The 24922-nt window shown below is 41.7% G+C and overlaps 2 protein-coding genes across 8 annotated transcripts in view; both read right to left on the bottom strand.

Annotated features, from left to right (window-relative positions):
* Window positions 1-24922, bottom strand: part of SELENON (selenoprotein N) — a 117070-nt gene that overhangs the window by 59389 nt on the left and 32759 nt on the right. The gene's annotated exons all lie outside the window — the stretch shown is intronic.
* On the bottom strand, window positions 1966-24401 carry MTFR1L (mitochondrial fission regulator 1 like). Of its 7 annotated transcripts, none has more exons than XM_081921527.1 (9): window positions 24166-24309; window positions 21292-21659; window positions 19629-19708; window positions 18352-18445; window positions 16432-16536; window positions 14184-14293; window positions 12824-13035; window positions 8504-8816; window positions 1966-2365 (listed from the first exon to the last, which is right to left on the bottom strand). In XM_081921527.1, exons 4-9 carry the CDS (start codon window positions 18364-18366, stop codon window positions 2260-2262), a joined length of 861 nt encoding a protein of 286 aa, XP_081777653.1. In that variant the 5' UTR covers window positions 18367-18445; window positions 19629-19708; window positions 21292-21659; window positions 24166-24309; the 3' UTR covers window positions 1966-2259. The 7 variants fall into 7 exon arrangements, with proteins under 7 accessions (XP_081777653.1, XP_081777656.1, XP_081777652.1 ...); XM_081921530.1 differs by lacking the exon at window positions 19629-19708 and adding an exon at window positions 3772-3814; XM_081921526.1 differs by lacking the exon at window positions 19629-19708 and adding an exon at window positions 21789-22015 and having other exon boundaries at window positions 24166-24281.

Below are 24922 nucleotides of genomic sequence, written 5' to 3'. Positions count from 1 at the left end.
CTTGGACTCTGTTCTCTGTGTTTTAAAATGAATTGGTACCTTTTAAAAAATCTGGATCTTTTTATGCAGGGAGGGAGGTTGCTTTAACGTAGCAAATTTCATCTGGTTTCTTACTATTTTTGTTTTTATCAGTTTTTCCCCTGGAAAAGATAAAGGACAAAAGAATACAGATTAGCATTTTGATGCTAACAGTGTTGTGTGGATGCTACAGAAAGCCTGCATGGCTAACGAGCACTGAGCTTACAACACATCAGAAGGGAAGCATTTTTATGGCCCTTGTCTGTAACTGACATAATGGACCACCAGGGTCATCTAGCCCAGCCCCCTGCAATGCAGGAATCTTTTGCCCAACGTTGGGGCTCAAAGCCACAGAGATTAAGAGTCTCATGCTCTACCAACTGAGCGATCCCAGGTTTATGCGAAAGTGACTGCAACTTCCTGGCTTATAAAACATGATATATAAAACCTTGAATGATCTGCCAAACAGGCCACATTAACAGAGGACACAGCTCAGGCAGGTTAAGTGACAGCATGTCAATCGCTCACCTTACAACTTAAGCCTCTACAAGCTTTTAAGAAAGGCTGCTGACTTCTCTAAAGTTAACTGAACTGAGTCTCTTTCAGACCCACACATTAGCACTAATGTGTGCAAAAATCCTCTCCTCGTCCCTGCATTCTCCCAAAGGACTGGACGGGAGTTCTGAGTACAGCCATTACTTTGAGAGGCTGCTGTCAAACATTAAGAAGGGAGACCTGATTTCAAAATGAACTCTGAGGAAGGTCAGGGGTCAAAACTGCCCATTCAATAAGTTCTTAACCTCACCCACCTACAAGGCTCTTGTGAGAAAAATGCAGAAAGAGGAACCCTGCTCTGCTACATGGAAAACGTGATGCACCAGATTCACAACCGTGGCTTAAAGAAAATGGCAGTGATGCTCCTAGAGCTGTATAGAGGACAGAGGCACAATATAACTGCTTACGGTATCTGTCATTGCTCTTAAATATAGAATAAACAGTGGCTGAGAAGGTCCCCATGAGTTTAAACACAACCCTACCTTTAACAGACAAAATCCAATCCTGCTGCTTATTCCGTAATTGCTCTCTGACATTCTGCATTTTTTATCCCTTAATTACAAGCTTTGAAGGAGCCAAGGAACTTAAAAGATAAAATACATGAGGCTCAACCACATTTGCAGTACAGATGCATCCCCACTTAAGTCAGGGGTGGGAAATTTGTGCCCCACCAGTGGATGACAGACTCCAACTCTCATCAGCCTCAGGCAGCATGACCAAGGCTCAGGGATAATGGGAGGTGTAGCAAGAGCTACAGCAAGAGCTGGAGGGACACAGGCTCCCCACTTGCTCTGGGTGCAAAAGCTGGTTTGCTCTTCAAAATCCTACACAAATAAAATAAAAAATACTTCTCACATGAGATACCTTAAGTTCAAAGTTTTTGGGAAGACGCGTCCTTCAGCTACAGTATCAGTTTAGTATCTGCAGGGTAAAAGCAATCTAACTTCCATAGGCAGGCACAGACTGCTACGAGGCTTCTCTCTCCAAGTCAACAAGAGGATGGATTCCGATAGCCATGCTAAAGCTCACTTGTAATGGATGTACTTAATGGGGAGTCAATATTTTCTTACATTGCCCAGACTTTCACTCCTAGGTTTCCTCAAAAATACAGTGGAGGGGAGGTAGCCTTGCTAACACTTGGTAAGCATGTGGTTGAAGGCTGCAAGTTTACCACCTCTCCACCTGGTTACAAGTGCTATATGGTGTGCCTCCCTTTCCTCGTCAGCCAGTGCTGGAATATCTATCCACTTTGAAAAGGTACTTGATCGCCTTGAAAAGTTAAGTCCAGAGAAAAAGAGAAAATGCATCTTTCAATGATTAAATTTTAAAAACACCTCTACCTGAATGTGAAAGGGATACATTTCTATCAGTAAGTTATCACAGGCTTCAGAATTGCAGCAAAATTATGAATAGATCCTTTTTAATTCATCTCGCTACTTTGCTAACAATGCTTCAGTTCAAAATGTGGAAAACCATTTACCTTTTCAAAGTCTCTCTTGGCTGTGTGGAAAACAGCAAATTCACAGTTCTGCTTGGGTAGGAATTATTCCCCCCTCCAGCACACGCACATACAGAGCAGAAACCTAATCCCTAAAGGACTTTCGATGTTCAAGGAAGGCAGCCACTGTGGAGAAAGATCTTAGGAGAACGATAATTTACTTTACAAGGTAACCAATGAGCATAATTTTAGTTCTTCTTCATGTTTACATCTTCATCCTTCAAGGCAAACTTTCTTCTTAAAACCTCTGCTATAAGAACTGCAGGATCCTCCTCTTTCAGTAAAGTTCTGTTCCTGAAAGGAGGATACAAGATGAAGGGTATTAACAGGAGTACAAATCACATTCTGCTTAACCATCCCCATTCGCTTTCTTCAACAGGATTTAAAAAAATAAAATAAAATAAGCTAACAAATTAGTTGTGGTTCAACTGCATGTTTTTCAACAAAGGGGCTATTCTTCCAAATCTCTTACTGGTTTGTGGTTTTTTTAAATTCTTGTCACCATCAAATCCCATATATCTGATATTATATATATCCCATATATTTGATATTAGGTAAACTGTAAGAATAGGAAACACTTTTAAAAATTACTTCCAGCATACAAGTTTTTACCTAGCAAATTTAGGGCCTTTTTAGAGATTTCGCTGATCCCTAATGATGCCACAGGCACCCATGATTATTTGTGCAACATTCCACATGCACAAATTACAAAATGCACTGGACATGGCTTCCTCCCCTCGACAGAACTGTCAAGGATAATGCTAGACTGGATTCCCCCCAACAGGCTAATTTTCAATGTGCAAGGAACCTTATGCCATGGGGGAGAGGAAGCACCCAATAAATCAATCTCTCTCTTGCACCCTGAAGTGCTATTCTATTGTCTGAGTAGAATTAGTAACATTTGGGGAACTTCTCCAACAAATCTGCGAGGAGGAAGCCTACCTTCTGGCAAAAGTACAAAAACCAGGATGAAGCTGGCATGCTAAAGAACAGATTATGCACTCAACTCTGTGGAGAACCTTTGGCTCTCCAAATATTGCTGAAATTCAATGCCCATAATTCCCAGCCATTAGCCAGGAATTGTTGGGCTTGATGGGAGTTCAGCAGCATTTGGGGGCGGGGGGGGGGTCCTCATTCCTGTTGTAGCAGAAGCAATTCACCATCTGCTTCTCTGCCCAGCACAGTATACAGAAATGAAGAGTCACCAATGTCTGTATGCATAGATTTGCAATATGGGCTACCACAAGGTGATGTGTGCAATTTCAAGAGCACAGCAACAACTAAAGTCTCTGAGGTAAATGTATGCGGTTTGTGTGTGCAAAAGAACATTGATTGCTTTGTACAATAAGCATAATAAGGATTTGGAATCTGCCCAGTTTTAAATTTTAGCTCTCTTATTTCAAACACGTTTACTCACATCTGTTGTAGCTCTGGTTTTCAACCACCTTACATTCCCCCGATACCTAGATAATTTTGTTTACCAGTTTAATTAACTAGGGGGTGAGGGCGGGAATCCCTATGGGTAAGCAAATGAAAGGCTTCTCTACAAAACGTTATTAATTTTCTCCTGGTAGATTCTTAGGGTGGTGGTTCCCCACCCCCCCAAAAAACAACTTAAATATTGATGATTTTAAGCAACATGATTCTGTAAATCTATCAAAAGGACTCCAACCATTCTTCAGTTTTTCTGCATACATTACCAAGTTCCTTCATACTGTGCCAACCTCAAATAGGAGCAGCATGCTTTGGGACAAAGAAAAGTCATTTTGAGCCCAAGAGGCACAGAATTCATAGGATTTCCTTCATGCAAAAGAACTTTTGTATCTTCCTTCATATCAAAGATAGGGAACTTGTGGTACTCCAGATGTTGTTGGATTCCCAACTCCCACTGATAGCCAATGGGGGCAGGAACTGTAGCCCACAACATCTGGAGGGCCACAGGCTCATCATACCTGCTTTGTGACTTTTAACTTGGCAGATTCCTCTCCTCTCTCATGGTAACCATAAGTTGGAAATAAAAATAAAATAAATTAAATCTCTCACACAAAACCCATTCACTTCCTTGCTCTGTGTGAACCAGTCCAGAATTATTATTTTTCTTTGTTTTCACCATTACTAGAGTATATTAGAAATTACATCATGCATAAGCATGTGATTAAAAAGCAAGTGGGGGCACCTATATATTTACCATTCTTTAAGCACTTCATCTATAAGCATGACAATGGGGCTCAAGATTTCAAAAGTCATAAGAAATGTGAACCCTAGGGCCCCTTCCACATTGCTCCTGAAATTTCAGCCATCAGCATACAGTTTCTAAACTAAAACCCACACCCTGAAAAATTGAAAGGAGGCAAACTGACCCATTTAGTTTAGAGGAAACCATTTCACAAGGATTCTGAATGACAGCAGCACTGCACCTGCATTATTATTTTTTAAGTGAATGGCACCACTTGGCTACTTTCTCCCTGTCCAAAATGGATTTAATTACAGCTTTCCATTTATCACCATTCTCACCATTTCTTCATAGTCAGCATATGCTGGATCAAGAGCAAGTCCAAAGTGTTGCACTCATTACACAGTATCACACCCTGCTTGCTTCTGCAACTTACAGATTAAGGAAAGTTATACTCTGATACTGATAGCACTTTAGCAACTCAAAGATTGAAGAATAAGCCCAGCTATAGCCACCCACCCGCTATGCTCTAAATTTGTGTCATGCATGGGGAGAAATGCAGTGGTCTGCATTTGCCGTAAGATGAAGCAGCTTCAAGGGCAACCCTTGACTCTGCTGTTCTACAAATTCATCCGACAGACGCCCACTCTAATTTCTATAACCTCTTGTAATTTATCAGTAGGACTGGCAAAAGCACCAGTAAACTCCTTTTATCTATTTGTCTCTTTGCTTTTCTCACAGATGCTTAGACTAAACTTCCTCAAACTGCTGGCACAATGGATAATGGCAAACCTCTCTGATTCATATTTCATTGTATCAGAGGTTATTCAGTTTTAGCCAAGGGACCAGCAGTTGTGCAGAGCTGTAGTGCTGAGATCCAGTCCCAACATCCCCGTGGGCATCTGACAACATGTGTTTGCAACTGTCTCCTCTGCCCAGCAGCATGTGGCTACACCCAGCTGAACAGTTCTCTCCCATAATAGCCCTTGTCTGCTGCTGCTCACCGCAAAGCACAAAGGGAGGGGGCAGCTCTTAAGCGCCTTAATTCTCTTTGTCTCAGATGTGTCCAGGAGCTTCGCTGCTGTAGCTACGTATACTCTGCAACATTTGTTGTCCAGAGTTCCTTCCACCCTGCAACAAAGGACACACATTTCCGCCAGGGCAGGGTCCCATTTGCTGCTAAAAAGGGGAAAGCAGGATTTCCTGTTTTCTACTAAGAAGGAAGCTAATCTCATCATTTTACCATGGACTTTCAGCACTCACAATTCAGGTCATTGTGGGTATGGCAAGGAGGGATGTGCACATTATATATGATGCAACTAACAGAATTTGAAGAGACACAAGAGGCAGATTAAGTGAAGTGGGCTTTAGATGCAAGCTTTGCATTCAGAAACTCCCAGGTTCAATTCCCAGTATCTCCAGTTAAGAAAAGACAGCACAGCTGGACCTCTGCCTGAGACTCTGGGGACCTGCAGCCAATCAGAGTAAACGGTATTGGGCTAGATGGAATACGGTAGCTTCCCTATGCTTTTTGGTCCAAACTGGACACTGACAGAGCAAGCCACTTGTATTGATTCACATCTGTGCCACATTTTGGTATAATAATGAGAGAGCACCTTGATTGAGCTATGCTAAAACTGGCCTCTCTTCCCCCATGCCTCTCTGTATTCCTTTGCAATTGTTTCCCAGTCTAGCTATTTAATAAGAATGGGCCAGGGATTGCTTAAAGTCAAACTATGTACACTGACTGCCCTGAGTGTCTTGGTTGAAGGGATAAATAAATAAAAAATTGTGAAGAAAGAAACAAATAGTCATGGAGGCAATTGCTGCAAGTATAATTAAAGAAAGAAAAGATACATATGGGTACATTTACTTGATTATGGAAACTACTGACTCTCTTTTAGAAGAATCATGGTCACAAATATGGGTTTGTGAAACACCGTTATTGATATAGATAGACTTTCTGCTATTATTTGCTTAAGTTTAGACTTTGTACAAGTTCTGTAAGACCTGCAATTTGAAAATAAAATCTAATAAAAGAATTAGCAGTTACTTGTTCAAGGAATAACATTGATATGATATGATGTGATATATGATATGTTATGTGTCCAACAAGTGCAAGTACAGCTGCATTATGTATTTTTTGGAAGAACAGCAATGCAATTTCCCCGTTACTGGATGTTGTAGGTTACTCAAATCTGAAGGCAAATGAGTCTAACTTATGAAAGGAGGTGCAGCAATTGCAGCTAATTCTTGCAACAGGTCAAAACAGTAGAGATTGCACCCCTTTTACTGTAACTGAGATTTTTCTTCTTAAAAGTTAATATATAGAGTGGAATAATCTCAACAGCAGCAATCTGGCAGATATACGAGCAGTATGAGAAGAGATCAATTTCAGCTTTGAGAATCCTATTCCATTTTCCAATAAACTCAAGCAAATTTTTTTTAGAAAGCTCAAATGAGAATGTGATTCTTCCTTCTGCATAATATTCTGTTCCTTAAGAAACCAGAAGGGACAAACCAAGGGCAGCTGATCAAACAAATTACATTTTAATTCAATGTTTCCATGGTATCTCACTGCTTATTACCAGAATTAAATTGCTCTAACTGGATTGTGCATTAAATGAATAAGAAATATTGTAATTATTGTTAAATGTGCTCCCCTTACTTCCCTCTCTCTAATGAATTCAACTTATGATACCATCTGCCTGTTGAACCCTCCAAACCTCAAGAAACACTATGTTCAAACAGAGTGCAGATGAAACAATAGTGAAAAGTTTTGCTTGGAAGAGGTTTTAATATTTGCCGTATGTTAATGCATAAAAGGGTGTTTTTTTTGTTGGAAGGTGGTATATAAATAGTCTAAATAAACAAAACACAAAAACTTGCATGTAAAAAACTATCTATTATTTAGCAAGCATTCCCAGCTTACTGTTTTAGTTATATATTCTATTGTTCCTCCAGTGAGCTCAGGAGGATATAGAGGGATGGGGGTGATCCCTGTTTACCCTTACAACAATTATGCGATAAAGAATGGCTAGCTTTAATTCACCCATTAACCGTAAGAAACAAGTTCAGGTTTTGTTTTTTGGAGCCAATGGCTATAACATGGTTGACTAAGGATTTAAACTCAAGTCTCCCTTATCCTGGGATGGAGAAGCTGTGGCACCCTGGATCGTATCAGCCTCAATCAGATATAGCCAACAGTCACAGGTGATGGAATTTGTAGTTCAAGATCTGAAGGGCCACATCGTGCTAATCATGTCATCATATATACATATATTGTAGCAACCTAGGAAGACTTCATGCCTAGAAACTTGCAGAACACTTGGCAAGTGGTTTTCTGCTTATTGAAGTACAACATTTTATACCCATCTCCAGAATGACACATAGTGAGGCAATTTTAACCGTAAACTGCATGATGGGCAATCTGGGAGGTAACAGAGGGAGAAGCAGGCAAACAGGAAGAGACAAGGCAAAACCTCCAATCTGTAGCGCTCCTGTTACCCTTGTCTCAGCTGCTGAAATAGTAATAATCTCATGGGAACCTATAGCCCTTCCAAAGGCTGTTGGGAGTCCAACTCCTATAACAGAATCATAGAGTTGGAAGGGACACCAAGGATCATCTGTTCCAATCCCCCGCAATGCAGGAATCCTGACCACAGCACCCCTGGGTGGGCTCAAACCACCCACCTTCTGGTTAACAGTCAAATGCACTGACCCATCAATCCCAGCAAGCATGGCCAATGCTTAGAGATGAAGGGAGTTGCAGTCCATAGCATTGTAAGGGCTACAGATTCCCCATCGCTAGTTTAGAACATTCAGATCTTCAGGGCAGTGGTTATAATAACTTCAATCTGGAGGCAGTTTAGGAGAAGCTACTTGTCTTTTTGACCATGGTCACTAAATTGCCCTGTTAGTCAGGCAAAGAAGCTTTACCAAAACTGATTCTTTTCTTATTAGCCAAAATTGACTGTGATAAGCACAAGCAGGCTAGCAACTTTGGTGAACTGATTTGCACATTTGTCCTTAGAGATCAATATTTCAGGGCCTATTATAAGAAAGGATTTAAAAACCTGTGTTGTGGTGATGCAGAGAAAGTACATTAGAACTAACCCTTGCAAATATCAGTTACAGTGCTAAAGATCAGCAGAGGTACCTTCACACAAAGCAAAACTGCAAAGCTTCCAATCAGAAAAGAAAGAGAGCCACTTTTGGGGATGGAAAAAGAGAAAACAAATAAACAAACAAAAACTTACAAGTCTTTGTTCTGTTTCATCCTATGAATGTCTTTAAGAATGCCCATCATATCGGCAAAACTGCTGGCCTTGGACAGGGACACCGAATCTTCGTCGTCGGAATCCTTTGGGTCTGCTTTACAACATTCAGAGGTTGCAGAACAAAGCATGGAAACGGATGGAAGCTCTGGGCTTTCTAATTCTGCCTCCTCCTCTGTAATGTCACTAATGACAAAGGAAGTTGTAGACTGGAATGAGGATCCAAAACAAGGTAAGGGAGAAGAGACATTTGAACTTCCTGGTGATAATAAATCAGGTGTTAATGAAGTGGAAGCTGGAAAAAAAAAGAACAATACACATTGACATAAACCTAGTGCCAAACTACAGGTTTTATAGTCTGCAACAGAACACGTACGCCAAGCCTATAGGCAAACCTCCCCACAAATGGACATCATAAGCCTGCCTCCTGCCTTTACTCAAATGCCGGTTATAATGCCGCAAAAGGGGTGAAGCACTTTTCCACCTCACACCCACCCATTACAACCACCATCTTCTATATGGCAGTATTTCAATGTATATTTCAATATTGTTAAGATTATCTTGTTCCTATCTTGCCACCCCAAACACTGAGCACGAAGTTCTCAGAAGAAGCATGTTATTCACCTTGTATCACAGATAGGAAGAGAACTGGCCCACAGTCACAGGAGGCCACTTTTGGCATCAACCAAGGCCCATCCTCGCCTTCTTAGTTAGACCCAACCCAGCCTTGTGCACAGAATCACCTCTGCTGAACCACTTTCCTTAAGAACCACCCTTGAGAGGGTGGAAAGCGTAACTCTGAAACAATTTCAGGAACCAGGTTACTTGTCTTTTAGTCTAGAATGACACATTTGTGAGAGCTCATGTGCCTTGGGTGCAAGATCTCAAATGGATATCACAGGAGGAGAACAAAGCACACGAGAAGGATTCAGGTTCAATCCCTGGCATTCCAGCTAAAATGGATGGGCAGCTGATGGGAAAGACCTTCCTTTTGTCAAGGCCCTGGAGAGTTGTTGCCAGTCAATGCTGATCTAAATGGACAAATCGTCTGTGCTGGTACAAACACAATTCCTTATCTATGTTCAAAGTCATCTGGTAATATCTTTGGGAAATCTATTACCTTGATGCTCTGTTAAGGGAATACTATGCAACAGTGGCAGTCTGTGATCAGTGCTTCACAACACTGACTTTAGAGTTACGTGCAAACACAACTGTTTTACGAGCTTAGTCATAAGAGGAACTGTGGCTTAACAAACCCAAGAAGCCCCCTCCCAATTTGATCTTCCAGAAGCTGCCTGGAAGCATCACCTGACATCAAAGTGATGTGGGTGGCCCCACCACCCTGTCAAATTTGGTCCATCAGGGGGCGAGGAGATAACATGCGGGCCAGAAAAGGTTCCCCATCCCTGTCATAGGCCATTACAAGAAAAGGGCATGAAGAAGAATGAAGCAGAATGCATCTTCTTTCCTTTTTACTCTCACCTTTATTTCTCCCTCTAACACTCCCCATAGTAAATTTTGGACTGTAAACTCCTCAGGGCATGGACTTTGTCTTTTTGTTTGTTACTCTGTACAGCACCATGCAAATGGTTGGCTCAACAATACTACAAATAAGCAAATTACATTGTATTAAAAATTAAGCAAAATATTTTGCCTGAAAAACTGGGGATGCAGAAATCATAGGATCCTGGCCATTATAAATTATAATTTGTGACAAATTCTGTGCAATTTCTTCTAACATTATATAAGTCTCTCATTTATGTCTGGTCTGTTTATTAAAATGCTGTAAGGGGCACACACATTATACAGAAGTGTAATGTTGTAGGAATGAAACCACGACAGACGAGGAGCAGGTGACATGAGAGGCGTCTGCCGGGGGAAGCCCCGGGAACTCTCTTTTATTGATTATTACAAACATTGCCACAGGTGTGCTTGTGGCTGATTGGTTGATATAAACACAAAGCAACTGGTTGCTGATTGGTTAACATAAGTACAAGGCGGGAACTAAATATAAACATTAATCACCAATAGATTAAAGGCTGGGAAACGGGGCTGGAACTAGACAGGCATGAAGACCTCCTTATTAAACTTTTACTAGTGATTGATATAGCATTCATCTGTAGATGTGGTCAACTATGCATTAAGAACAGGTCAGAATACAAACTCAATGTGAACTGAACATTCTGGGGTGGTGAGGGACTGTCTGGGTGTTTGGAACAGGTTTGTACAGTGTGTGCAGAAGCAGAGAAAAGATTATAAGCGAGACTTCCCAGAATGCCAGAGAAAAGAAGCAAGAAGCGAGGCTTCCCATAACGCCGCAATTATGTGCAGGAATAGAATTTCCCTTCATCATGTTATGAGCTTAAATACAATAAACCAGTTGATAATGTCGCCACTCATAAAATAGAACCAAAAAGCACCATAGCATTTTAAAGCGGGTGAGACAGATGCCCGTTTAATAGTAATAGGTAAATAAAACAAAAACTTTGAATCTTTATTTCTCAAAGTGCACAAGGAAACATCAATGTGGGTCTCTCTGCACAGCTGGGCCCTGTTTTGTGGCTCCTGCCAACTTTACTTCCTGTGGCAAAGAGACCAAGGGCTGGTTCAAACTTAATGATAAACCAAAATTTAGAGTTATGTGCTTGAGCCGTAGTTGGTCTTCAGTTTGCATGCTCCCCAGCTTCCCTCTTTTGCATGCCAGTAGGAGGAGACGTTAACACTTCTGCCTTGGATTTTAGATTAACCAGGAGTTTATGTATGAATCCAGAAGCCCTGACTAAACTATGGTTAGACAGAACAGGAAAGAACCAAATGGTGGTTGATAATGCTAGCTTGTTCAAGGAACTCTATTTTCAATAAGAAGAGGAAGTTTTCAGCCTCTTCCTCTTGGCATGCAGGAGAATGGTGTGTCCACACGCCACCATGAGGCTCACTACAGCTGATGCACATGATACTCTATTACGGTTCAGCTATATGTCCAAGTCAGTACTAAGTATGGCCTCCTCTGATTTAGGGAACTGATGGACAAACAAGGGTATGAAATGTGTGTGTCAAACTTTTTAAAATTAGTGCAGACTTCATTTATCTAATATAGTAATAGCTTGAATAATATTTTAAAACAAACAATGATTTTGGAATTTTACTGTCCTCTATGTTTAAGAAACAAACTACTGTAATCAAGTAGATTGATATGAACTGGCAAAAACCAATAAATGTTTTTGCTACAAAACCGGCTTTAGGGGGGGAAAACCAACTGCAGAAATTAGTTACTGACTGTGGAATATCTAAAATTAAGCACATAAGCCTAGTAGGTAGAACACTTTTTGGCCCCAAGGAATAATGCCAAAGCTACATGATGGAGAAAAACCACACAGTGTCTAATATCAACAGCTACTCAGGTGATGGCCCTAGAAATACAACTAAAGAACTTCCCACCTTTCAAGCTATACTATGCTATTAGAGTGATCTCTAAAAGCTGCCAGACTATAATCGCTTGGCACTTTATCTATTCCAACTGTGCTCCATGCTCCTTCTCATAGTCTTGCCCTTACAAAATACACATTTCAAATGTGGACATTACACAGTTCAACATTATGTCTGAATACCTAACCCTTGATTGCCTGTGAGTCACAGGTTCCCTACTGCTGTGACACTGCAGTGAAAAGGGGCAAAGTTTTCTGGAACCCTCTCAACATGGAATAAAGGCAGCAGCCATACAAGAAAGTTAAGAAAATTTGTGGAATGAGGTCAAAAAAGGAAGGTGGCAGGCAACACCTGCATATGTTGCTCCCTCTCATGTGTTCCAAATTTAAACTAGCCATATCTGCACTATTTTGTTAACAACCTGACTCTTCACCAGGAGAGACAGCAAACCCTTACTGCACTTCCCAAGTGAATCTCCAAACTTACTATGTACTTGTCAAACCTGACACACAATTCCAAGGGCTGTATCCAATGCTAGTTCTACTCAGAGTAGACCCACTGAAATTAATAAGCAAAACTTAGGTCACTTAATTTTAATGTGTTTGTTCTGAGTAGAATCTCCACCTCAAATTAGAAGAGAACAGGACAAAACATGCATCATGCTTTCTCCACAACAAAAAAAAACACAATTTTTTACCATCCTCTTTGCCACAACTTCTGGTTATCAAAGTGGAAATATAATTTTCAAGTTGTTTGCTCATCTGCTGTATCTACTCTTGTAAGCTTGCAAATGCTTACACACCCACCCACACCATTTCAAATTTGTGCACAAGATTTTGAGATGTTTCCTCTGAGTGCTTGATGCTGGGTACTTACCTGACTCTGCTGAAACAATCTTGGCAATCTGACTACGCAGATGGCTCAGTTCATCTTGGAGTTCTGTTGTCCGACTCAAAGCGGGTAAACCCGGTTTCTTCAAAGCCAGCAGCTTTTCTTCTTGCTTTCTCAAATTTGGGACAGAGGCATTCCGCTGAATAACGAAAAGTGGCGTGGGCTTCCATTTGTGCTTTAGTGGACGAGTGTCTGTCCTACAAGTGAAGATCCCAGAAATTCAAATGAAACTGGCCCCAGTGAATAATAGTAGTCCATGCTCATTATATCATACAAAATGTGCTAGCTGTGACTGGCCCTTCTCTCATCACTACAGGACCCCATTTTTAGCTACCCATTAGTCTCTTTTCTCTCTCATTATTTATCTCTCAAACTCCCATCACTTCAAACCAACCTGAATATGTACCCATGGTGCAATGTTTTCTTAGACAACACTATCCCTAATTCAAGTTCATAAAGAAGTGTTCAACCAAATTTTACTCTGTGTAGACCCACTGAAATTAATGAACATAACTAAGGGTGGAGTTCAACTAACATCTATTCAGAGCACATCACATTGAAATAGACCTAAATTGGTCAAGTCCATCAATTCAAATGGTTCTACTTTGAGTACACCTAGTATGAAATTCTACCCTAAATTAGGTTCATTAATTTCAATAGCATTACTCTTGAGTAAAATTTAAGTCTTAAAGCAATGAAAGACGGGTGGTATTTAAGACAAATGACAATAAAAAAGGCTGAAGATAGCCTAGACACCACCTACAGAGCTTTGAAACCACCTGAAAATAGTATTTTCCAATAGAAGCAGTTCAAAACTGAATCACTGTGCATGTATGAGTTAGCCCTTATTCCTCTTTGTTTGCCTGCTGCCACTTCACAATCCATATATTGGTGTGTCCTGCAAATGCCTTCTGTACCTGCCTAAACCTTTTAACTAGCTCAATTCTTCATGCAGGATTTTCTCCTACACCAATAGCTCCCCCTAGCACTTTGTGTAAAGTTAACTTCTAATTCACTGTCACTCTCTCTTCAACATGAGCACCAATCGATCCCCTACTCCAGATTTCTGACCTTATATGAATATCCCTTAGGTCTAGAGGACCTCTCTTGCTCTCTGGTTACCAAGATATATGAAAAGGCAATAACTGTTCACTCTCACTCTCTCTCACTCTGAAATGGCACCCATGCCTCAGTACCTTGAAAGACTGATTATTAAAAGAAAGATCAAGATAGGAAGCCAGTTCAATATTGCCCTGTTTTCAGGAAGTGATCACGAGCAATAACTGACCAAGAAAGGAAGAAGAAAAGTCAGTAGGCATGAGAAGAAAAGGAGAAAGGGTTGTACCTGACTCTAGCATATGTTTCTTCGTCATCTGAAGCTATCCATGCTACGTCTGCCAGAGTGGGGACAGGGGGCGTGTCATTTAAATAAAGATCTGAAACATTAGGTAATTCCTGAGGAACAGAAAGGAAAAGAAAATAGCATTATCATGGGGCTGTAGAATCATTTTCTGATCAGTTCTGTATTAAGGAGAGAAACGGGACCTGAAGCAAAATGCAATATATCTTCATTACCCAACAGGTGTGGTCTGAGTCAGGATTCTAGCCAGCCAGCCATGACCTCTTTTCAGGATACCACGAGCCATTACAGACCCAAGCAACCCAAGTGACTCCTTTCAGTTTTTATTTGCCATTTTTATTTTCCAGCTGTCACTCAACATTCCCTGGATCCTGGTGTCCATTCAGTACATGCAGGGGTGGAAAAGGGTTTGCGCCTTCTCACCCTTTAAAAATATATATATATATTGCCTTGTGCGAACCTTGGGGTTCCCCTGAGCTTGCCAATACCTCCCCCTTTTCCCTGATTTGGCTCCAACTCTGTTGGCACAGCAGCACTGATTCCACTATTAGAGGGAGTGATGTGTGGGCAACTTGTTCAGCACCAACAATCATGCTACAGATCATTTAGAGGCTGTAGCTAATTTGCATAAACTTGAAGGTTGGATGCTCCTCTGAGGTGTTACGTGGGACTAGAGGTGATCATGCACTAGACAAACAATTAGCCAAACCTAAGTGAGCAACGATAGGTTATTCACAAATTTATGATTTCCAAAAGGGATACATCGTGCACACATTTTAATACTTTATAAGCAGCTCTCCAAGCATCTCTGTGTTACATAGGAGTTGGAAAAGTGACCTATGTATGGCCTCTGAAGCCTACAATAGTGCAAGTGGCAAGAAGATGAGGTAATGAGTTACTACAACACAACATGACTATCTACCTTTTTGCAAGCTTCTCAACAGCTGGAGAAATTAATGCTGTAGTTCAGGAGCCTCATGCAGCAGAGGTTATATAGAACTGCCTACTTTCTTTGCTATTAGGTGTCCCAGGCTAAGCTTTCTGGCTTGACAGCTGGGAAGACATACTAACCCCTAGCCCCAAAGTCTGAGAAGGCAAGAACACACATTAACTGAATTCTAAGTTTATGGGGTTATAAACAAGTTCTAGTATAGCTAAACACTCCCCACCTACATAACCCATTAAAATCTTTCCCCCAAAAAAATAATAATGAGGATGTTAGGACTTGCTTTCTGGTTTCATGTAATTTTCCTATTTACTGTGAGCTACTTTGGGCACAGTCCACCCTGGAAAAGCAGCACATAAACGAAAAATAACCTAACCTTGCACTATCAATATACAAACACAAGCATCATCTTGCTAGACAAGCAAGGGTCCTCCCAGTATAGCATTCCATTTCCAACAGTGGCCAGACAATACACACATTTTGCACCTTTTAGCCACATATGCAGCTCCTTTGCATGAGCCAGCATGCAAACCAACTGAGTTTTCCATTAACTGTAGTTGCCTGTTTCATTTGAACTGCGAAACTATCATTGGCAGCTTTGAATCGAGCCAGGCTTTGTTAATCATGGTTTCCCAGTTCTGACCAAGCACGAAACTATAGCTAGCTGAGGACTTCCTAGAATGAAGAGGCTGTGTCCAAATAAAGTCCGTACATATACCAGCATATGAAGCAGTCATTAAGGCAAAAAGAATTAAAGCTTATGGTAGGACTGTCAAGATTTTAGATCACCAAGCCAAATTTCTTTCAGGAGCTGCACCCCATTTCCCAGGATGCCAGTCCTATATATGCACATTTAGCAGAGTGTAGCTTCCATTAAAGTAAAAGAAACTTCTTTTTGAGAAAACATGAACAGTACTGGGCTATAAATGAGAGTGCTATAGCACCCTACATCAAGAAATTGTATGCCAACATATCCTAAAGGGTAGCAAAAAGAATTTATTTAGTTAGAAGCATGCTACACTTCCTATGCAGGTCCTGAAAGTCACAAGCTACACTTATTTCATTACAGGAAAAAGTCATTAAAATACGGGCTTGAAAGTGGCTAAAAACCATCAAACCACTGCTGGAATAGTAATTATTGCCTTTCTACGAAGAATTCTGACAGACTGACACGTAGCAATACAAAGAAATTTCTTTTTTTAAGCAAAGCAAGGCTGAAGAGCAGGGCTCCGCATTTAAACCTGCCTTGAACAGGTGTGCAAATTCATCTGAACTTCAGTATTTTACCTGGAAGCATGCTCTAGGACACGGCTTCAAAGGAAGGTTTGTCCCAATCTTTCTCACAAAGCTGCGTGCCGAGCCATAAGGTTTGTTCTGCCAAATTGGGACAGTCTGAGGGTCGAAACAAAACACGTAATTATATTTTTAACCAATAATCAGTACAGTAGTTCAGTTTTTAGATAGTCTCCCTCATTTTGTGGATGAAACTGTGAATAGTCCAGACCCAGAGGAATAGAAGCACAGCAATTGCTGCGCTGTGCAATTTACTGGTTTTACTGTAGACACAGAGCCCCAGGAGAGAGATCAGAAGCCTGTGAGAGATCAGAACCCCATCACTCCAGTATAAAGGGACCTGGGAGAACCTGCTGAACTGGTCACTGCATCTACCCCTGCCAAACAGTTGACAGAAGCTTTTTTGCAGTCAGTTTGTTATTGGGAGAGGCTACCAAAACCATCCCATACAGACACCTGTGCTAATGAACTAGCAGACTGCTGCAAGGGTTTCCACTCTGACCACATTCTATCCTGCCACGTATTGCACCCTCTCTAACACCAATACTATGTGCAGGAACCTATTTCTGTATGCTGATCACAACCAATCAATGGCAAGGGCTTTGAAGGAGGCCTAAATAATACAAACCATGCAATTTTGATAGCAAAAAATTAAGAGGTGTCTGCCTGGGAATTGTGGTTTGAATCCATTATTTTAAAATGTTTTCCTTGCTAGAGTGGCTAAGGTCACTTTGTTTAAAGTAAGAGAGAACTTCTGTTTAATCCATTAAGAAAGTTGTCAACAGCTGGTACTATAAATACACCCCTACGTACCTTGGGGCCTAGGCCACCTGTCAGTTTCTCTATTACATTTTTTAATGTTTATTTTTCATGCTATTATTGATGCCCCAAGGCTGCGAAACACATTTCTGATAAAACAGACACTAAGCTGACCTCTCATTTTAAGTAAAAGAGTTTATACCTTGATTTACAAATGCTTTGCTAGAAAATGAGTAAAAAACCTGGGACCTTCCAGATGTTGTTTAATTCCAACTCCCATCAGCTCCAGTCAGAAAGCCCAATGGTCAGTGCTGATGGGATCTATAATCCAGTAACATCTGGACAGCAAAAGGATCTCTTCTGGTGCTAAAATATATACTGCTGAAAACGTGGACATGAAGGAGGAAAGTCCAAGCATTCACTTCACCACAGGAGAGTTATTACTTTGACCCTCCAGATGTTGCTGAACTACAACTCCCATCATCTGTGGTCACTGTCAATGCTTGCTGAGGCTGATGGGAACTGGAATGCAATGACATTCTGGCACCACATAGTCTAACTGATTTAGTTACATGATGTCATCACTAAATTCCAATCACATTGCTCTAAGGGTGCCCAACCAGGCTAGCATACCCCATTTGTCAATTTGCACTGCGACAATTAAAAAAGCATGAGACAAAACAAGGAATCGGCCCATTTGCCTCAGCAATGGGGACGCGTTCCCTCCTTATTTCACCTAACGTACATTCAGACTGAGAGCCACCCCTGGAAAAAAATGGGTGCAAGCTTTTAACTTTCTCACTTTTGGGGAGCTTTGCAATAGAAAACAGTCACGTGGGCAGGCATGATTATACACACTGAACACAAGAACATCATTATCATCATCATCATCATCATCGTTTTACAAAAGTACAGTTTTCAAAGATACCCAAGAGATTTTGGAAATTAAATTCCAACAATTTTCAGTTGGATTTAAGAATGATGTCAGTGTCTCACAAGCAGCAGAAATTGTATAGACCCTGGAAAGAAAGCCTAATTCAGAAGAGCCATATTCTCAAAGTGAACAGTATGTTTTGGAAAACACAAGCTTTAAAGGTCTTCAATATCGCAAAAAATAAAAAAATAAAAAAATGATGTTAACAGCTGTGTACTTACTGTATCTGCTTCCATCTCTGACCAAACAGGAACAAGTAAGTCAAAGGTCAAAACTGCAGCTCCAGATTGTGCAAGAGCTTCATAGTATTCCACCCTTGGAAGAAAATTATCTGCTCATTATGAACATAGACAAGGGCACGTTCTAAATTTGTCTCATTAAAGTGGATAAGCAGTGATACGAAGAATCCCAATTACATCTTAAGCAGTTATGTAACTGTATTCTAGGATTAAACTAGCTCACAGACTTAAGAGTCAGGCTGAATATCATCAATTATGTAGTTCACCATACACATGGTGCAGCAGAATGCACTCTACAGAAACTGTTCCTGGCAGGCACATATACTGTCTTAAAACCTAATGCAACTGATTTTGCAAATTCTCGGGGTAGTTAACTTCACTGCCCAACAATTGCTACAATCAGAACGAGGCAAGGGTGCCCTCTAAATGCTATTAGACTACAATTCCCATCAGACCCTGCCAGGATGACCAATGAATAGTGATAATGGGAGTGGTAGTCCAAGAACTTATGGAAATGACCACATTGACTATCCTTGTGTTTGAATATTATCCTGGTAGAAGAAGAAGAAGAAGAAGAAGAAGAAGAAGAAGAAGAAGAAGAAGAAGAAGAAGAAGAAGAAGAAGAAGAATAGTAGTAGTAGTAGTAGTAGTAGTAGTAGTAGTAGTTTGGATTTGATATCCCGCCTTTCACTCCCTTTAAGGAGTCTCAAAGCGGCTAACATTCTCCTTTCCCTTCCTCCCCCACTACAAACACTCTGCGAGGTGAGTGGGGCTAAGAGACTTCAAAGAAGTGTGACTGGCCCAAGGTCACCCAGCAGCTGCATGTGGAGGAGCGGAGACGTGAACCCGGTTCCCCAGATTACGAGACTACCGCTCTTAACCACTACACCACACTGGCTCTCATTAGAAGGACTAATGTTTCAAGCAGAAAGACAAATGCCTTCTTTAATGAGAGCTAAGCCACCCTTCTGGCCAGCAAACGGCTGGTTGCCCTTATAACCTTGCAGCAGATAATGAACAAGTGGTACCCTAATGTACCTTCCATCAAGATGGAACTTAAGTTAGGAAATATGCATCAAATAGTTCAGTAACCACAATGGAAACTGGGACTTTTGAGTCAGCAGCTCCGCCACAGATATACTACAATTTCTGAAGATTCTCCTTGTTTTCTCCCTTTGTAACCAGTCTACCAAGCATACAATCCAACCTAAGCATTAATAATCTGTCAAAGGAATCACAATAGGGTAAGTCTGATGCACCTAAATTGTCTGAGTCTGTTAGATTTGGATGCTGACAGTAGATTTCTTCACAACAGAAGGATGATGCAGGGCCTTTCTTCCTTTTAGTCTCCCTCTACCATTTTAAACTGAGATATAAGAATTAGAGACCCCAGAGAAGATGGCAAGCGCTGCTGTAGAATTCCCTTCTCTAAAAATGGGACTCACAGGACAACCAAAAGGAATTCAGCTATTTCTCATGATGGAGTTGTTAGGTGATGTCACATTCACCACAAATGTATATAGAACAAATCAGCAATCCACACCTTTGTAGTTGTTCCCACTTTCATACGATTGATTGCAGAAAGAAAACCCATTTACTTACCAAGACAGGGGGAAAAACCCTAAAGTTTTGAAAGAATAAGAGACCACCAGGAATTGCCTATGGGAAATATATTCCAAAAGTATCTACTCAGCTGTTTAGAACATATTTTACTCCAGTTTCTCCCCTTTCAGCTATTTGTTTGCATGCTGCCCAATAACAATTTTGCCATTTCTACAACCAACCAGATAAGCAAGGTATAAAGCTTTTCAAAGGTGACGTAAATTCCGATTTCACCAAATTTCACTAGAGACTAGACCAATTTGGTTTTGGAGATCTACTTGGAAAACATAAACTCATCCTCTGAAGGATATTTATTGGCCTCTACAAAAATAAGACCACTGATGTGGGGCAGAAAAGTTTCCAAAAAAGATTGTTTTCCAGTGCTCTGTTTTTCTGCAGAAATTCTTCTGTTTCCCAAGTTAATTAGTAACAGTGAATAGATGCCAACTGCAAATAAAATTTAGACAAGCTTGGAAGTTTCAACATCTTTAGCTTTTGTTACCAAATACAAATAGCATAAACTTGTTAAATCAAATAATTTCCCAAGGCATCAGGAAAGCTTCCAGTGCAAATTAACCTGATTTGCATAGGAAATATTTTTATATCAAAACTTTCCAGAATTATGCACCACTGGGCAACACTAGAGTAGGATACAGTATCCTACTATACTTTTAACATTTGCCATGAGAAATTACATATACTGTCTTACATATCTTACATATAGTCTACTACAAGTAAGCAGCAGTGATCACACATGAGAACATTTAGCCCTTAGATCCACTGATCTGTATTACAAGTTTTATCTGAAGTGATTCCAAATGAAACATTGTCCAGATTTAATACAGCTTGCCAGCTCTGAGCAAAAAGGCACTGGCTTGCATATGACTATTGGGTTCAAATCCCAATAGAGCCCAGAAGCAAAAACCAGCTTTCAACCTAAGCTTGTCCATGTTTAAAGGGGAAACAATAGCCACATGAATCACAGCTATGAAGTATGACTGTAATGCACTTTATACAAGTGCTACAGAAAGCAATATGACCATTAATAATATTTTATAAATAACCTTACCGCTAACAGTGCTAAGTGCTCTGCAAAAAAATTATAAACTGTCCCTGTACAAGCACCCTAAAAGGAAAATGCAAGCTATGAGAGGCAGGAAAGGAAAAGAGTCTACACTGGGAAAAGCCAGGGTAAAGGCACTTCAATGTAAAAACAAGAGTGTCAGGTGGAAGGAAATTCCAGTTATAGTGGGTTGCAAGGAGGAGAAAGCAAACAAGGAAAAGTGATGGTAATATTAGGTCTAATTAAAAGATTGGTACCTGCATCAATAAGATCTCCCAGTGTGCTAACCAATGACTTTCTAGTTTCCTCTTATGTTTGTTACATTCTTCAGAAGAAAAAAGCCACCAAAATTTCTTCCTCAGCAGCAACAGGTCTGATAAAAGTGTTAGAAAGCTGAACCTTCAGCAGCCTCCTCTGCTCTGAGACAAGGTCAACAGACTGGTACACACGCCTAATGATATCACAACTCAGCCAACCAAGGATAACCATGCATGACAGCGTGACAGCGATGGGCTCTTTGGCAAGTCACTCAGCCAGAGGCGTTAAGTGGAGTTGTTGCTTATCTACCCCCAGCTCACATGCTGTTTATGTTGAGTGAAGGCACTGTCTGCACAGGAGCCTGCAGCTTAAGGAAGAGAAGCCAGAGAGAGATTTAACAAGGTCAGTAGCAGGAACAGCAGATCAGAGATTAAAATCTATTGCTGAGGACAAATCAACTGCTTTCTCAGCTGAAAAGAAATCAAAATGCACTCACATTTCGCTCACTTTACACTGGTGAATGGGGAAGGAGGGGGTGTTTCTCTCTTTGTGTGTGTAAGGATTCTCGACTTGTATGCCTTAAGTGCTCTCCAACCTTGTTTATTGAAGGAGGAATGGGCCCAACTGTATAGCCCACAGAACTGTCTGAATGGCCCACTTCCACCTTCTTAAACCTGACTGGATGCTTTTGGGCCTCTGCTCTGTGTCCATATGAGGTATGGCCTGATGGGCAACAGAGGCAAAGCATTCTCAGAGGTGGAACTCAAGTTACGGAACTCCATACCACAGCAAGTCTGCCTAGCTGTCTCTTTATGTGCCCTTAGGCATCTGCTTTAAAACAGTTTTGTTTTATATGTGCTTTTTAATAATGCACTCTGAACAAGCATAAAACCAGTAGATGCCATTTTATTCAATGTATTTTTGTCTTGTTTTTTTATTGCTGTTCAACTGAGTTGTTTTAGGAAAGCTTTGAGTTGCCTAGGTAGCGTTGTTTTCAAGTGTAATGGTGGGGCAGATATGTTTTAACAAATAAACATCTGAACCTGGTAGCCACAGGTGACATCTCCTCGCCTTTCTATCAACCAGTGTCTAGTGCTAGTAATGGGCTGGATGAGGGTGAACAAACTGAAGCTTAATCCAGACAAGCCAGAGGTGTTTGTGGTCAGTTGAAAGGAAGATCAGTGAATAGGGATTCAACCTGTGGTGGGTGTTACTCTTCCCCTAAAAACTCAGGTTTGCAGCTTAGGTGTACTCTTGGTTTTGGCAGTCACCAGGAGTGTGTTTGCACATTTAAAATTAGTGTGCTGCCAGCTGCCTTATGGTGAAGGGTGGGTCATCAGCTCCACTATTACCACTCCATCAACAACCTGATCCCTGTGGGAAATATTTAACAATTTGAGGAAAAAAGACTCTTAAATGCCAAAGATTGAGGACTTACTACTATCAACCTTGCACCTTTTCCAAATGCAGCTTAACATAAATGCACACTGCCCATCCTCATATCTAGTCTATTCATATATGCTTTCCCATCACAACAACCTCTCCTTTCTCTCTCATATACATTTACTGCACAGGAAAACAAAAAACAGTGACTCGTGGCATCTTAAAAACCAGCACATTTATTATGCCATTAAGACATTTTACTAAATAATGAATAGGCCTAGCAGGGCTTTTTTTTTTTAAGTAGGTAGGGATAAAGTACTTCGGTAAGCTATTTTTGGTACAAGGGGCTAATGTTACAATTAACTACACACTTACCTGGGGGAAAGACCCATTAAACTCAGTAGGGCTTACTTTTGAGGTCATGTACATAGAACTACATTGTCAGATTACAATCCTGCACAAACTTCCAAGAAAAACCAGCAGGTGCTACTTCTGCACAAATATGTTTCAAGCAATTTATATTGTACTTTTCAACTGAATATACTGCACTCAAGGCAGCCTGACAGTTTTAAAACAGGGATAAGCAATCTGGCCCTACAGATGCTCCCGTCATCCCTTACAATTGGCCATACTGCCTGGGACTGATGGCAGCTGGAGTTCAGCAACATCACATATTCCCCAGCCCTGTTTTAAAATAAGATAAAATGTGTGGGTGTGGGTGTACAGCACACAGAGAAAAGCATTAAATGGCTCTGCACAATGGATATCCTTATACAAAAGTTATTAATAAGATTCAAGTACAGTATTTGATCTAAAAGCCATTCCTCCCAGTAGCCCCCCATTTTGTAGTTAGTATTGGAATGAGGAGATAAGAGAATAAATTCCCTATAGCAAAACCAACAAATAATGTTGTGATTCAATTTGAAGACTAAAGCTGCAGTCCTATCTCCATTTGCCTGGGAGCAAGCCCCACGGAATTCAACAGGATTTACTTCTGAGTAGTCATAGGACTGTGCTGCAACACATTTACCACAGCGTAACCTTTTCATGGTCTGGAGAGTCTTACTTCATCAGATGCATTTAAGGAAGCAAAGCTGCAGCCCACCCCCAAAAAGCCTTGCGCTACGCCCTAAGAATGCTGTCGGCCTCCTCTAGGGCGCCACACGCCTCTTTTACGGCTTCTGCTGCAACGGACTGACGCGGCCACCCCTCTGCCCTTCCCTCAAAGCGGCGAGGGGGAAGGCACTCTGCACCTGCTCAGGGGCACTGACGCCACACCGCCCCAAGGGCTGGGCCTTCTAAAAATGTGGGGGGCGGAAGGGAAAGAAAGATGCCAGGCAGGGAGGCCGAGACCCGCCTCCTCCTCCTCCTCGGCCATGACAGAAATTAAAACCCTCCCGGGAAACCCTCCCTCCCTCCCTTCGCACGTTCTCCTGACACGCCTCTCCCTGTGACAACCAACGCCGCCGCCTCCCCCTCCTCCTGCTTACCCTTCCCTCGGCCTGGAGGCCGCTCCTCGCCGCCCTCGCAGGGGGGCTTTGCGTCGCTTTGGGGTGAGCGGGGGCGACCCGCCCGCGGAAAAAAAAACAGGCGGCGCCGCCGAGTGGCGAGGGGGAGGGAGAGAAAAGAAACGCCGTGAGGCGAAGCCGCCGCTTCCCAGCAACCCCGCGTCGCCCTTCCGCTCGGAAACAGCTGCGGCGGCGGCGGAGCCCACCCCTCGGGTCCCTCTCCGCGCATGCGCGCCGTGCGGGAAAGGGGAGGGGAGCCGCGGGAGTTCCCCGCTCTCCGCTTACCTGGGCTGCTCTCCAAGAAAGGGCGGGAAACGGGCATAAGCATCTTCCCTGAGGCACAAGCTCCGCCACTGATGCGGCCCTCTCCTAGGATGCGAGGAGGAGGGTGCCGGTTGCTCAGTATAACGGCCTCATTACGCACTGTTAAGCATGCCGTGATCACCGTCTGTAGTTTTTTTGCGTTTCATTTCCTCCGGATCTTAACTTTTACCAGTTCTCTCACCCCAACCATAATATAAGCGCGCTTACAATTCAGGATAATACTCCGCGCACCACAGAAGCGTTACACCATAATCAATTTGTTGGTTTTTTAAGGTGCCACAGGGTTGTAAACAAGGCTCGTCCTACTCGGAGTAGACCCTGGGCAAAACTTCGGTCCATTAATTTCACTGGGTCTACTTGGAGTGGTCGGATACAACCCTTTGTTTTCACTCTTTCAGTGCTACAAATCAATTGT

Source organism: Podarcis melisellensis (assembly GCF_964234715.1).
Source record: "Podarcis melisellensis genome assembly, chromosome: 8".
Classification (NCBI taxonomy): domain Eukaryota; kingdom Metazoa; phylum Chordata; class Lepidosauria; order Squamata; family Lacertidae; genus Podarcis; species Podarcis melisellensis.
The sequence above is the reverse complement of the archived record's forward strand: the minus strand, read 5'-3'. Positions and strand labels throughout refer to the sequence as shown.

Bases quoted from the DNA above. Each gene is read 5' to 3' on its own strand.
- MTFR1L (XM_081921531.1), bottom strand. The intron at 14,294-16,431 runs GTAAAATACTGA...TCTGTTCCTCAG, and splicing joins GTCCTAGAGCATGCTTCCAG to GAATTACCTAATGTTTCAGA. The intron at 2,366-8,503 runs GTAAGTTTTTGT...TCCTCCTTTCAG, and splicing joins ATGAAACAGAACAAAGACTT to GAACAGAACTTTACTGAAAG.